The sequence below is a fragment of the Folsomia candida genome, unplaced genomic scaffold (genome assembly GCF_002217175.1).
Source record: "Folsomia candida strain VU population unplaced genomic scaffold, ASM221717v1 Fcan01_Sc039, whole genome shotgun sequence".
Classification (NCBI taxonomy): Eukaryota; Metazoa; Arthropoda; class Collembola; order Entomobryomorpha; family Isotomidae; genus Folsomia; species Folsomia candida.
In genome coordinates, this window is record NW_019091231.1 from 1,056,618 (window position 1) to 1,071,648 (window position 15,031).

The following is a 15,031-nucleotide window of genomic DNA, read 5'->3' on the forward strand; positions in this document are numbered from 1 at the left end:
GGCAGGGCGTTATTTTATACTTTTAATCGCACATAGTCTCGCCTAAGCATTCCTTTTTTAAGGTTAAGTTTATTTTAACCTTTTAATTGGTATGTGTGTATGAATGTGTTTTAATCCAAACTTTTTTAAGCCTACCCCATAAAGTTATAAATTATATTACTTTCTAACCTATTTAATTCTAGCTGAAGATGATGGAGTCCGTATATTATACTTAACTAAGCACCTTTTAATTGGTAATGCTGTCATAATAAATCCACAATTACGTCGATTAACAACATAAGGATTTTATTAACTCCTAGTAATAATAAATATGTGACATGAGTTGTAAAATTAAACTTCATTACGAAAATATTTACGCTATCTACAAGCTATTAAATTTATCAGTATGTTACTAAAATAAAGCATACATTTACATCTTGCAAGTACATTGACAAATCCACTTTTTACAATTAAAACAATTAGGAAAATCCAGAATCCACTCTAGCATTTCTTGTACTTCGTTATCAAGCACAATACCAATTTTCATTATCCGTAGTCTGTACAGCTCTTTCACCGCATCCTCATCACATGGAGTCTTATTCGGCGCCAATGTCAGAATATTCTTTTCTTTCAATCCGAGGATTCGAAGACCTTCCTTCGTCTTCACTCAACTGAGGGCAACGTACGCCATGGCTTTGGCGAAATGGCGTAAGGCTAGTTGAATGCTGGCCATGTGAAGCGTCAATTCCTGACATTTATGAAATACCAGGGCCCAACAGAGGACAATTGGAAGCATCCTACGTTTAATTAGAGTCTAACGATTTCCTAAAATAAGAGGAAACAAATTATAAGATGATAGCGAATTATGCGAATAAATATTTATATGATCTTAATCTCACCAACGAATTCAAATGTAACCGTGTCGATTTTAACGTATCCGTTGAGATCCCTGTATGCACCGCCAGCATCCCCATCAAATCGAATTATCACAGCCTCAGGCAGGTCTTCATCCTGTAATTGTTCGTCTCTCAAAGCTGTCCACTTCAGACCAACGACAGTACCAACACTTCCGTTGACTAGCCCTGATTAATAGTTATTTGTTTAATACTAAAATGATTTAGACAAATTATTAAATATAGAAAACTACCATTCATCAGACTCTTGTTTCTAATTAGCATCACCCTACTTCCCACCCCAAGTTGAATATTTGATGGGATCCCTGCCGTAAATCTATCATTGTTGGGTATAAGATTATCCGGGCAACGTTGATCGAATTTGTTTCCATCTGCAAATAAATCCAGTGCCTTGATATTATAAATATTCGGGTTTCTCTTCCGTAACTCTTCAGTTCTCTCAGCATTATGCTGTTTAACTCCCTTCTTGTCTGGGAATGACAGAGCATCGGCAAATTTCGCTGCCATTTCCATATCATGCGGGTCTTCCTCGTTAAAAATTCTGGACTCGGTGAGTAAGATCCACATATGTTAAATAATACTGTGATCATTAACCGATGTTGAAAAAATAACAAAAACAGTGAAAAAGATTAAATTTATTTCAACCCGGCGGTACTAAATATATCACGCAAATCATTAAACTGGACATTCTTCGGTAGCATTACCTATAATTTTCTGTTTTATATAGAAATGAGTTCTTATATGCAATAGATTTAGCATATGACAAATACAAACACTGCAACAAATGCAGTGTAGATTTTTAAAAAAATACGCAATATTAGTTTTTAATCCCGAAGTATAGACATTTCATAAAAGTAAGAGGAACGTTGAGAATCGTTTAAAAATTAAATCGTTCTCTAACTGTTCTAGCTTAAAGTCGAGCAAATTCTAGATACTAATTCCTAGAAATCATTCATTTTCAAATTTGACCTGAAATATTTTGATTTTTCTAGCCACCACAAATGCCTCAAGAAGCGTTGGTGGTACAGTGTGGAGCATATTAATAGGCGATGCGGTTTTTTTGCTCTAACTTTGGTACTGGAGTTTCAAATTGCCCCAAATTTGACAGTGCAACGTAAGATAGCATCATTTAATGAAAACATGAGTATGACACATCAGGTACTAAGGGAATATTTTTTAGGCGAAAAAACTCTAACAACGAGTGGTGCAAAATAATAGGCGATTTTAACTTTTTTGTTTTTAATTTCGTACTCGTTGTATTGAACAGATTCCGTTAAATTGAAATCCATCTAAAACACTTCAGGGCATCTCGTAGATAAGAAATTGGCCCACAAATTCTGCTCCGTAAGGAAAACAGTAGGTTTCTGGTCATCACTTTCACCACTTTCACCCATCCTTTGAAAATCATCTAATCACAGGATTTAAGATCATTATGCGTACTTCTAAATTTTTATACATTACATTCCTACATCCCTCAATAACTTTATACCAGATTCTGATCGGGTAGCGTGACTGTCTAAGTTGATCATGTATTGTCTGTTCAACAAAGTAAACCTTAAGCCGCCTTTGGCTCGAAGAAACTTCCTCAATGGCTTCATCTATCCTCTATTCATTTCAAATTTTGACTACCAAGTGCAAGAGGTGTTGCGAAAGAAGCGTGCCATTGGATTTCAAATTTCAGCCGGCAAAACTACTTAAAATATAATGGACCGTTTTGTTACGGCAGTCCATCAATTGTCCTTTTGCAGACTGGGAAGAATCTATACGATCTAGTTCAACGAGTGAAAGATAGCGATCAGAAATACTTGATACAATTGTATTAATTGGATTTAGTACCCTTGTAGACACGAATAATTTTTTTACCTAGTTCCAAATGGATTTGGCTCAATTGGTACATTTACCATATGCGTCGTGCGAATAAGCAATCTTGCCTTCGTTGTGCTCAGCGTTGGACTTCTGTATACACACAAACCTACTGTAGGATCATTTCTTGTACACGGGTGTTAAATTTGAAGCCTAGAATTTCATTTATTAAAACGCTGTGCAGGTATTCTGGTACCCTGTGTAACTAACCCATACTTTCTCCGATGGAGAATATATGATCAAGGCAGGCCAGTCGTGCTATCGGATCAGAATCTGGTATAAAACCATTGAGGGATGTAGGAACGTAATGTATAAAAACTTAGAAGTACGCATAATGATCATAAATCCTGTGATTAGATGATTTTCAAAGAATGGGTGAAAGTGGTGAAAGTGATGACCAGAAACCTATTGTTTTCCTTATGGAGCAGAATTTGTGGGCCAATTTCTTATCTAGGAGATGTCCTGAAGTGTTTTAGATGGATTTCAATTCAACGGAGTCTGTTAAATACAACGAGTACGAAATTACAAACAAAAATGTTAAAATCGCCTATTAATTTGCACCGCCCGTTTTTAGATTTTTTTCGCCTAAAAGATATTCCCTTAGTACCTGATGTGTCATACTCATATTTTCATTGAATGATGCTATCTTACGTTGCACTGTCAAATTTGGGGCAATTTGAAACTCTAGTACCAAAGTTAGAGCAAAAAAACCGCATCGCCTATTAATATGCTCCACACTGTAACTGCATACGTCATTAAATGAAAATCTTGAATCAATTTTTTGACTTAAAAGCCACCAAAAATAAACTCTACGCACGTCTCGTCCACCACAAAGAAGTTCTTGATCATCAGCTTGATGCCCAGGATTTGCCCACGCGTACTCAGGTTCCCTCCAAAGGGACCCTCTCGTCGGAGGGTTTAATACGCGACCATGGCCGCTAACTTGGCCACATCCCAGCACTCCAAAAATGAGGCAGATTGCCCTAACAACTTTAAGAGGTGTCATTCTATCGAAAAAAATCACTTTCCGAACGTAATGATAGTCTACTGAGATTGTAAACCTAACTAATTCCAACTCCGTGCCGGATTTTATTTATATTGAGCAGGAATATTCACCCGAACTCTTAAATTCTGAATGGTGCAGATTACGCTCTGATGATAAGGATTCGATAGATACACTCTTAAAAGTAATGTCATCCTTTGGAAAAGCAAATCGTCATACTAATTCTGAAAAGACGTAAGTGCACACGATGATTAATCTGAAACGACCTAAGTGCATTTGGTGTTTAATTCTAAAAATACATAAAAAATACATCAATGTTAAAAGGCTGCACTTAGGTCTTTTCAGAATTAAGTGTCGACTGCACGTAGGTGTTTTCAGAATTGAGCATCGTGTCACTTAAGTCTTTTAAGAATTAGTACAACGAAATGCATTATCAATTCTGTACATGGGTTGTGGAAACCATGGGGACATTGTAGTTTAAGTGAGGGATAGGTTCAAATAACAACTTGTTATTAACAAGTAGAGATGATATGGACATCGAATAACTGTGGGGACAATTAATTTGTCATGCTTATCTATTTACGTAAATTCATGCACCAGTGATAATTAGATTAGATTGTGTATTTTCAAGGGTGGGATGGCTACATATGTAGACTCATTAATTAATGGGTATGTATGAATGTATTTACGGTCCACAACACAACCGCAGCAATGCAGACGTGTTTATGTACAGGGTGGATTGTTTAAATGTTACGATATAATTGAAAAATTTGTAAAAGAGAAAAGCCCTTAATCTAAATACTTTAGTTACAACATTTTGGGTTTTTGAGATTTTTTATTAATTGTTATAAAAAAATTGATGGAAGATAAATTTCTTCAAAAGTTGAATTTTAGAGAAAATTTTGTACGCAACTAATGGAAATTTACGAATTTTTCATGTTAAAGAATTTCCAAGTGTAGCGAATTATTTAAACCACCCTGTATATACCGCTCAGACCACCTTAACAAGGAAATTATTTTTTAGCAAAGTTTGAGAGTGAACATACCTATTTAATCCGTATGTATGAATGTAAAGGGATGTGCATAAATTTCGTAATGGGCTGGAAGGGTATCCAGACTGTTAAAAATGTGGTGAAATCACGTTTTTACATATACACTGGTACATATATATTTGGATAGATAATTCTTCTTGGATTGGTAATAGTTTTTTTCCAAGTGGTAAAAAGTTGTCATTTCTACAAGGGAATACATTATTACTTCATTACTTTTCGGTAATGCCCTTTATTATCGTGCCGGTGAAGTCAATTATATAAGTATGTACTCAGGCTCAGTCAAATTTTGTATTAGCTTGTAGTTTAAAGAAGGTTGTTTCAATCTGCCCCAGTACGTTTAAGTAACCCCTGGGAAACCCACACATACCTAAAAACACAAAAAAACCCCAAAAAACCCAGAAAACTACATAACCCAAAAACCCCAAACACGCTAACCTACAAAAAACTCCAGGTTGCGTAAACTGCATCCCGACTGATACGTGCTAATTGGGCACAACTTTATTCAATTTTGGCAGTTCATCCTCGTATTTTTAAGCAATCAAGGTACCCAAATTATGACTGGTTAGATACATAAGCAATACATGTTAAATTTTATGGCCTGATTAATAAGTTGCAAAGTAAAGTGAGCGTCTACGCCCTGCGATTTTCTATAAATACGTGCGAAGCTCCAGACACGGAGCCATCCTTCCAAATTTAATCTTCAATTCACTACGCTCGCTGAAACTCAAATCCTCCCGAAAAAAAAGCTTTTGAGTGAATCCCTTTCATAAAAGTGTAAGCTTGTTATAAAAATGGGAAAAGAAGCGTACGCAACGTTTGCGCGTAACCCGGGCGAAGTTGAAGACGCCATAATTTTCCTCAAATCCATCAAGGAAACGAAAACATTCAAAAAAGTTTTGATCTTGTATGATCCTAGGATTGGACTCAGCTCTTGGTAAGTGTCACATGGTCGTAAATAAAGTTAGGTTTCCTGGCAGGGTTCGCTACCCCGGGTTTTTTGTGGATTCTTGGGAATTTTGATATTTTTTGGTAAGAAGGTTTTGGGGAGAAGATTTAAGGGCAGATTGAAGCAAAATCCTTTCTGCTACAACTTAGATTAATATGATTTAAAGTTATGGATAACTTCCAAGTACCGTAAAAAACGGAATCCAAAATTGCTCACAAATTTTCGAAAACTGTTCGAAATTTTTCTCAAAATTTTGGGGAAATTTCTGGAAAATTTGTTCCTCTTTCCCGACAAATGGGTTTGTACGTTGTACATTGAATACAACCAACGGATAGAAGTAGGAAGCAATTAAGGCTTACAGTACTACGCAGTTTTACATGCCAGACTAAACATACCGGAATTATAAATTCAATGTAGTACACAGTCAATTTCTTAGGGAATATGAATGCAAATTATTGCAGACTTTTAACACTTTATAAAATAAATTTTAGGACAAGGTTGGTCAACCTGTTTGACGATGTGGTGCAGGTGACAAGCTTCCCGGAACTCAAAATGGATTTTTGGAGTCAACTTTTGCTCACGTGCTCAACTCTTTTGGATTTTGACCGTGTTTGTTTGATTGACCCTGCGGCATTGGTAATATTGATAAACTGTTCCTTTACTGCACTCTTAGAAATGGGGTTACGATTATAACCAAAAAGTAGACGTATGCATGTGATTCTACCGCCGTGGTTATGAATTTGCGACCAAATGGTTACAAATTTAGTAGCTCTGGTGACAATTTAATACCACGTCGGTGATACTTCTTAATTAGTCGGTGACAATTGCACCCACTCGATGATAAATTCATAACCACGGCGATAGAGTCACATACGTCTACGTTTATAACTACGTCTAACAAGGGAACATACCGAGGTGTCCAACGAGTTAAGGGTCGACACCTATACCAAAATGACCACAATACATGAATTATTAAACAAACTGAAGGAATTTCCGTGTAAAATTCACTTTTCGTCAAGTGGTGACGATATTTGTGACGAGCGCGTGACTATCGGGTTACCAGCGGGAGAGGTCGGCCGCTGAACGATCAGGTCGACCACAGAGAAGCGTCGTCGTCTTCAGAGATTTCAAATTCTTTCAAATTTTGAAAACATCTTGCAATTTTGAAACAATTTTGAGAAAATTTTGAAATTTTGAGGAAAATTTTGAAATTTTGAGAAAATTTTGAAATTTTGAGAAAATTTTGAAATTTTGAGAAAATTTTGAAATTTTGAGAAAATTTTGAAATTTTGAGAAAATTTTGAAATTTTGAGAAAATTTTGAAATTTTGAGAAAATTTTGAAATTTTAAGAAAATTTTGAAATTTTAAGGAAATTTTTGAAATTTTGAAGAAATTTCAAATCTTTTTCACAATTTGAAAGAATTTGAAATCTCTGAAGACGATGTGGAGAAGACGACGCTTCTCTGTGTTCGACCTGGTCGTTCAGCGGCCGACCTCTCCCGCTGGTAACCCGATGGTCATGCGCTCGTCACAAATATCGTCACAACTTGACGAAAAGTGAATTTTACACGGAAATTCCTTCAGTTTGTTTAATAAGTCATGTAATGTGGTCATTTTGGTATAGGTGTCGACCCTTAACTCGTTGGACACCTCGGTATGTTCCCTTGTAAGTCTACGTCTATGGTTATAATCGTAACCATATTTCTAAAAGTGAAGCTTTAAATCAGTAACGTTGTGACAAATTCATCTCTAAAGTATACAAATCTTTACAGCGATTTATTTCTTATGTTTTCACAGGTTTTGAAAAATTGTGATTCACTATTTTCATTCAATCCTACCCAAATTGTATTTGGGAGTGGATTGTTTATTTTACGACCAGGCGCAGACGCTTCTGGGTATGTGCTTGACTGCCTAAAGAATGGTAAATTACATATATTAATCTGGCTTAAAATGAATTTACGAAGAAAAATTTAACCTCAACGCCGAAAGGTTTGGAATCGGAATTCACATTTCATAACTTGAAAGAACGGTTGATTAATGGATTGGTTGGCGTGTACTTGGAGAAGCAATCTTTGATGGATTTGAGAAAGGGGGAATTGTGAGTAAATATCGTGGTGAAATTTATAATTTAAAAAATATTTATAATTTTTCTTGAATGTACAGTGAACTCGTTCCATCGACAAAAATTGTTTTTCTGGACGAGTCGGTCAACCAAGTAACGGAAATCGCAAAGGTAAAACTTCGTGCATGCATTTTTTCAAAATCTGTTTACATAAATTACATATACATTATATACATATTACAATATATTTTATAAAATTGCAAAAATTACATTAAATTTATAACGTTTCCTAGGAATTGTTGGGATTTAGAGAAAAACTAAAAGAGATGACCTATTCAAAATTTCAAACTGAAAACGAACCCATCGCCATTGTTGGAATGTCATGTCGAATACCAAATTCTATGGGCGTGGAGGAATACTGGAAAACCTTTTTGGACGCTAAGTGTGTCATTCGGCCCCCTCCTGATGGGCGTTGGACTTTTGAGAAAATTGGTACTAATGAAGAGGGTCAAATGGAATGCGGCTTTCTACCCTATCCCGTGGACGAATTTGATGGCGATTTTTTTGAAATAAGTCCAGCAGAGTGCAACTTCACCGACCCACAACAACGATTTCAACTTGAAGCTTCAAGCACTAGAGGATGCAGGCATAAACCCACAATCTCTCGCTGGAAGCGTGACCGGTATTTATTCAGGATGTTGGACTCAAGACTATAATGAGTTAATACACAAATTTGCACCGCAATCTACTGGTGAGCTACGATGGTATATGGGAAACAGCTACGCAGCGGGATTCGCACGATTGGCACACACTTACAAGGTACGAGGCCCCAACCTTGGTGCCGATGTTGCTTGCTCTTCTTCCTTTGTTGCGATAGGTCAAGCAGTACACGATCTACAACGAGGGGTGGCCAATCTTGCAATAACTACTGCAGCGAACCTGATAATCAAGCCCACCTTCCAGAATGACGTCATCCTATCAAAGGACTTTAGGTGTAAAACATTTGATTCTTCTGCTAACGGATTTGCAAGGGCAGAAGGTGTTGCTGCCCTTATTTTAAAAAGATTGAGTGACGCTGAAAGAGATGGAGACCGGATTCATTCGGTCATTATGGGGTACGGTGCAACCCAGGAGGGCGAAACCAAGAGCGTGGGAACACCAACTGTTGAAATGGAAGCATTAGCAATGGAACTTGCTTTACGTGATGCTGCATTGAAGCCGGAACATATCCAAGTTGTTGAGGCACACGGGACTGGCACGGCTAAGGGGGATCCGCTTGAAATTAAGGCAATTGCAAAGGCATACTCTACTTCAAATAGGGATGATCCACTAATTATAACCGCTGGGAAAGCAAATATTGGTCACACAGAAAGCGCGTCTGGTATAGCTGGTCTAATAAAGATAACAATGGCTATGAAGAATGGCCTAATTCCTAGGCAAACCGGAATTCATAGGTTGAATCCAAAAATTAATTTGTCAATAATTCCTGCCGCAATTCCTCTGGAGGGCAATATTCCTTGGCGTCCCGTACCTGTTACACCAAAAATTGCGGGGATAAGTTCATTTGGCTTTACTGGGACTAACACCCATATCATTTTACAAGAAGCTCCAAAATCAAATTATAATGCGTTTGGCCCGGCAATGAAGTGCAATCTTGTGACAGTTTCCGCCAAGTCTGGCGAAGCTTTGTTAGACTTATTGACAATTACAAAACCCATTTGTCATATAACACACAGATGAGATTGGACGATATCGCTTACACGGCTAATGTTGGGCGAGCTAAATTTTCGAATAGAATTGCAGTCACTGCTAAGAACAATAAAGAGTTGTCCCAAAAACTGAACACTAAAAACTGGTCATCTTGGATTGTGCAGAACGAACCAAAAATATGCTTCCTTTTTCCAGGACAAGGAACCCAACATTTGGGAATGGGTAGTCAGCTTTATGACAAGTTCCCAGTTTTCAAAGTGAGATTTGTTTTTCTATTTCGTCGTAATGCTGAAGTTAATTAAAGCTATTTTTCTATAGGAACATTTTGACAAGTGTTCGCAACTGATGAACCAAATGTATGGACTTGACATCAAAACTGCATTTTGGGGAGATTGTTCATCTAAGCGTCACCAGTCGCTCTTTGCTACTTGTTCTGTGTTTGTTATTGAATATTGTTTGATTAAATTATACGAGTCCCTCGGGGTATATCCAGATCTTACTGCCGCCTCACTAATAACACTTGACGATGCATTAAAGATTGTTGGATCACGGTTCAAGCTTCTCGACAAACTCCCCGAAGGAAAAATGGTGGCTGCTAATGCACAGAATGACTCATGCCTGGAACTAATTGCCAAGTTTTTGAAGTCCCGATCTGCCAAAGACATAGACTGGCTTGACATTGCTGCACGCAACTCCGAAGAACAAACTATCGTGTCCGGGCCCCCTCTTGCAATTGAAGAATTTGCAGAATTTTGTCGAAACCATGGAGTGAGAGTTAGAATCTTGGATACATCATACCCATTTCACTCCAGAGGTTTGGATCCCATTATAACTGAATATAAAGAAGTTTTGAACACTCTTGGACAGCAAGCGGTGTCATCAGCTTGTAAATTTATTTCTAGCGTTGATGGTACGGACAGATCAAATTTATCTCCAGAATATTGGAAGTGTAACGCGAGAGACTCTGTTCAATTTATTAAAGCTGTGCAAACTATCGAAAAGCTCATCCAGGAGGATGATTCTGGCCGACAGTACATCTTTCTCGAAATGGGACCGCATCCTGTCCTTTCAGCTTTAGTTCACTCAAACTTTTCATTTACGCCTCAATGTATCAAATCCATGAAGAAAGGTTGTAATGAGATGGAGGTATTTCTACAAGCTCTTGGTAAATTGTTTGTTCATGGAGTTCAAGTCCACTTTGATAATTTTCATGACGTTCATTACAAAACTAAAGTTTCCCTTCCATTTTATCCATTCCAAAGAAAGTCATTTTGGTTCCCTTTCGAATCTGTGGATGGTTCCTCTTGTTCAAACAAAGATATAGTGCATCCCCTTCTAGGGAGACAAGTAGCACTGCCAGGATCTGGGCCCCTAAAGGCTAAGAGATTTGAACATTTAATAGCTGCTACGTCAAACCACTGGATAGGTGATCATCGTATTGGACAGTGGCTATTAATGCCAGCGGCAGGGTTCATAGAGATGAGTTTGGGGGCACATTGCCTGATGTCTGATCGTATTCTGAATCACTTCACAATTGAGAATTTTAGCATCCAAACTCCCGCCTACCTAACTCAAACCGGATCAACTTATCATACTATCTTGGAGGGTAACCTGATTAAAATTTACAGTCGGTTTGACACGGACACGTGGACCCTACATTCAGTTGGAACAGTAAAAGAATCCTCGCGGAAGGATTTAAATTGCACTGCTAACAGCATTGCACAACTTCAAGACCATCAATCCCCGCTTGAAATCTCTGCTGAAGCTATGTACGAACGATTGATCAATAAAGGATATAATTATGGAGAATCATTTCGATGCATCAAGTCTCTATGGGAGGACCAGATGTCGAACCAGTATGCAAGAATAAAACTTGACCCAGGTCACATTGGTAAGTCCATTAAAAGCTGTTTTACTTAGGAGATTGCATAAGTGAGTACCTTATTTTGCGGATGGGAAGTTCATATTTCATCCAGTTTTATTGGACTGTATCCTACAGTTTGTTGTAATGTGTATGGAAAACTCATCCAACGATGGCACCATAATGCTTCCTGTTGCAATTAGACGAATCGAAGTTCACGACATGAATCAGGTTCAAACAAACTCATTCGTCTTTGAAATTCTACCTCAAAAAATGTCATAACACAGGAGCAATGTATCTATACAATTCTACCAGCAAAACATTATTATCGATGGATGGAATTGACTTTCTTCCAACAGCTTTTTCCAGCTTGGACGAGAATATGTATGCCATCCTTAATCATGGTACGCATTGCCCCATATTTGGGCTAGAGTGGAGTAAAGATCCAATTGCAGCACGGATCATAGACCAAACCACCACCTCTTCCGGTGATGAAACAAAGAGTAGCTGGTTGATTTTTGGATTGCACGACAGCTTCACGAAAGATTTAATGTGTAAGCTCAAGGAGTCAGGAGAAATCGCTACGTTAATCACAGATGGTCCAGAGAATAGAATGTCAACGCAATGTATTCAAACGATGGGTAGCAGCAAGGAAGAATTCGTGCAGATTTTATCCAAATTTCCGGAAATCAGAGGAGCAATCTTTTCATGGGGATTTAGGTCAGTATTGGACGACGTGATAATTGAAAAATGGCTTTACCTGCTACAAGCAATCGCCGCTTACTCAGGGAGGTTCGACAAATTGCTCCTGCTAACGCAAGGGTGTCCGTCAAATAATGCTGAACTGTTCGCGCAAAAACCAGTCGCTGCCTTACTTGTAGGAATGTTTCGTTCATTTCAATCCGAAAATCCTATTATAGCCTGTAAAATTATTGGTCTGGATGCCCAAAATCACGGGGATATTCAAAATATTATTGAAGAAACTTATCAAGATCCAAATGCTACAAGTGGTGGTAATATGATTTGCTATCGAGAAGGAGTTCGGTTGACTCAAAACTTGGTGAAGTTAAAACCTCCCACCCTTCTTAAATTGCCAAAGACTTCCAGATTTAGTCTACGGCTTCCCACTTCAAATATTATTTCAGATTTAAAGTTCATGGTTATGCCTCCGGTTGCATTGAAGAAGAAGGAACTAGAAATCAAAGTCAATGCTTATTCGTTAAACTTTCGTGACATCTTTGCCGTACTTAAACCCACTGAAGCGTTTGCTAAACTCAATGTTATTGGAAGCGATTTCTCAGGAGTTATTAGCCGAATTGGAAGTCCCGTAAATAAGTATCAAGTTGGGGACATGGTGTTTGGATGTCATAACCAAAATGTGGCACTACCATCACATATTATCACTACTGAAAATGTAAGCAGTCAGAGTTATAGCATTATGAGTTTTTTTAATCTTGTAAATAATTCATTTGCTCCTGCTTAAACGAGCACAGATGATTTGCAAGCTTCCCGATTTTCCCGAACACATGAAGAAGCGTCGACACTACCAACTGTTTCATTGACGGCTTATCAATGCCTATGTACTGTGGCTAAGATTAAGAAGAGCGACACAGTACTAATTCATGCCGCCTTGGGTGGTGTAGGATTAGCCGCCGTGCAATTGGCAAATACAGTTGGGGCAAATGTCATAGCCACGGCGGGAAGTTTGAGGAAAAGAGCATACCTAACGAATATAGTTGGAATAAAGCATGTCTTCAACTCGAGGAACTTGTCCTTCGAGGCTGCCGTAAGTGCTGCAACTGATGGAGCTGGGGTTGACATAGTTCTGAACTCCTTAACTGGCCGTGGATTCAAGGAAGCCTCTCTCAATTGTCTAAAGAAGGGGGGCAGGTATACTTTGTAGGCAAAATATATGCCCACGTTAACATTTGCTAATTTTAATTTTGTAGATTAATCGAAATGAGCAAAATCAACGTTTGGACAGAAGAGGAGTGCATGTCGCTTCGGCCAGATGTGAAGTATTCCATTGAAGATTTGAGCTTATCAGAGGACAACTCAGCGCTTTCATCTCAGCTTGAAAACATAGCAACGGGGTTATGGCAGCCCTTGCCCTATGTTCACTTCCAATCACAAGAAATACGAGATGCACACTCATTCCTTGAAAAGGCGAAACATATAGGGAAAGTAGTTGTTAGTATGCCTGACAAGGAAAATAAACTATTTAATCACCAAAGCAACTATCTCATAACTGGAGGATGTGGAGGCATTGGTTGGGAATTAATGAAATGGATGTTGGAGAATGGTGCCAAGCAAATTTTCCTTATGGGCAGACGAATTCCATCGCTGGAGCGCCAGAGTGAAATTAATTACCTTAATGATCGCGGTAAGTTATAATTAAGGTTGCAAACTTTTGAGTGCAGGGTAAAGAATTTTAGCAGTTTTATCCACAAATTTGAATATTTTATGTAGGATTTCACGTAACTTGGAAACGTGGTGATGTAAATAAGCTGGCTGAATGTGAATCCGTATTTTATTGGATAAAAGAGGAGTTCCCTCAATCACCACTAAGAGGGATATTTCATTGCGCTGGAGTTCTGTCGGATGCCGTCATCCTTAACCAAACAAAAGAAACATTAGAGAAAGTTCTAAGCCCAAAATTCCACGGAGGGTGGGACCTTCACGAACTTTCCAAAACCTTAAATCTACAGTATTTTGTCCTGTTCTCTTCGATCAGTTCCTTGATAGGTACTATAGGTCAGGGGAACTATTCTGCCGCAAATTCGTTTTTAGATGCACTCTCTCATTACCGGCATGCCCAAGGTCTCCCAGCGATTTGTTTGAACTTTGGCCAATGGGGTGAAGTGGGACTGGCGGCGGGTCAAAATATTTCGGGCCTTCACCCTATGTCTACGAAGCAAGCTCTGGCATTAGAACTTGCTCTGAAGTCTAAATACATTCAACTGTGCCCAAGTTCTATTAATGTTACCAAGTTAGTTCAACGAATTCCTTGGATTGAAAACTTTTTGGCAAATATCCAAAACTCTGAGAAGAAGCATAATAGTAAAATTTTTGGGCCAAATAAATTTGATATCGTCAGTTCTGAAAAGTTTTATGTTGAATTTGATTCTTGCGAAAACGAAGTGGATCGAAACTCTGTCATTCTAAAATATTTGAGGACAATTGTATGTTCTGTTCTTCAGCTTGAGCAAAATGATTGGATAAATCGAAAATTTTCCCAACTAGGACTGGATTCATTAATGATGATTGAGATCAAGAACAAAACATCGGGTTTACTTGGTGGAAACGTGCAGATGGGTATTAACGACTTTACCGATAGCGAAGACCTCGAAAGCCTAGTCAAGCAGGTATTCAAACTTATTAAAACTAGGCACCTCCCAAAACAAGTTGCAAACACGCCCAAATAAATAAATTAAAACTCGAAAGTATTGGATCATATTTAGATGTGAATGTGATCACAAACTCATATGAAACTCATCGGGAGTTAGAGATATTGAATTAATTAAATTTCAACATCTTATTACAGATCAAGCCAATAAAGAAAGTAATTTGTATAGAAATATGTGTATGTACGAATAATCGTATACATTGATGGCAGTATTTGATTATTGTAGCTGCTTAG

General features: G+C 38.0%; 1 protein-coding gene across 1 annotated transcript; it reads left to right on the forward strand.

Annotated features, from left to right (window-relative positions):
• Window positions 1-5,602: 5,602 nt before the first annotated feature.
• LOC110861264 (6-deoxyerythronolide-B synthase EryA2, modules 3 and 4) lies at window positions 5,603-15,031 on the forward strand. Its single transcript, XM_022110368.1, has 15 exons — window positions 5,603-5,745; window positions 6,249-6,393; window positions 7,556-7,679; window positions 7,748-7,856; window positions 7,922-7,991; window positions 8,114-8,502; window positions 8,600-9,458; window positions 9,557-9,787; window positions 9,849-11,421; window positions 11,823-12,805; window positions 12,986-13,281; window positions 13,341-13,774; window positions 13,861-14,756; window positions 14,936-14,960; window positions 15,024-15,031. The coding sequence occupies exons 1-15, from the start codon at window positions 5,603-5,605 to the stop codon at window positions 15,029-15,031; spliced, it is 6,285 nt and encodes a 2,094-aa protein (XP_021966060.1).

Bases quoted from the DNA above. Each gene is read 5' to 3' on its own strand.
- LOC110861264 (XM_022110368.1), top strand. From the start codon at position 5,603: ATGGGAAAAGAAGCGTACGCAACGTTTGCGCGTAACCCGGGCGAAGTT. The intron at 5,746-6,248 runs GTAAGTGTCACA...AATAAATTTTAG, and splicing joins AGGATTGGACTCAGCTCTTG to GACAAGGTTGGTCAACCTGT. The intron at 9,788-9,848 runs GTGAGATTTGTT...ATTTTTCTATAG, and splicing joins ACAAGTTCCCAGTTTTCAAA to GAACATTTTGACAAGTGTTC.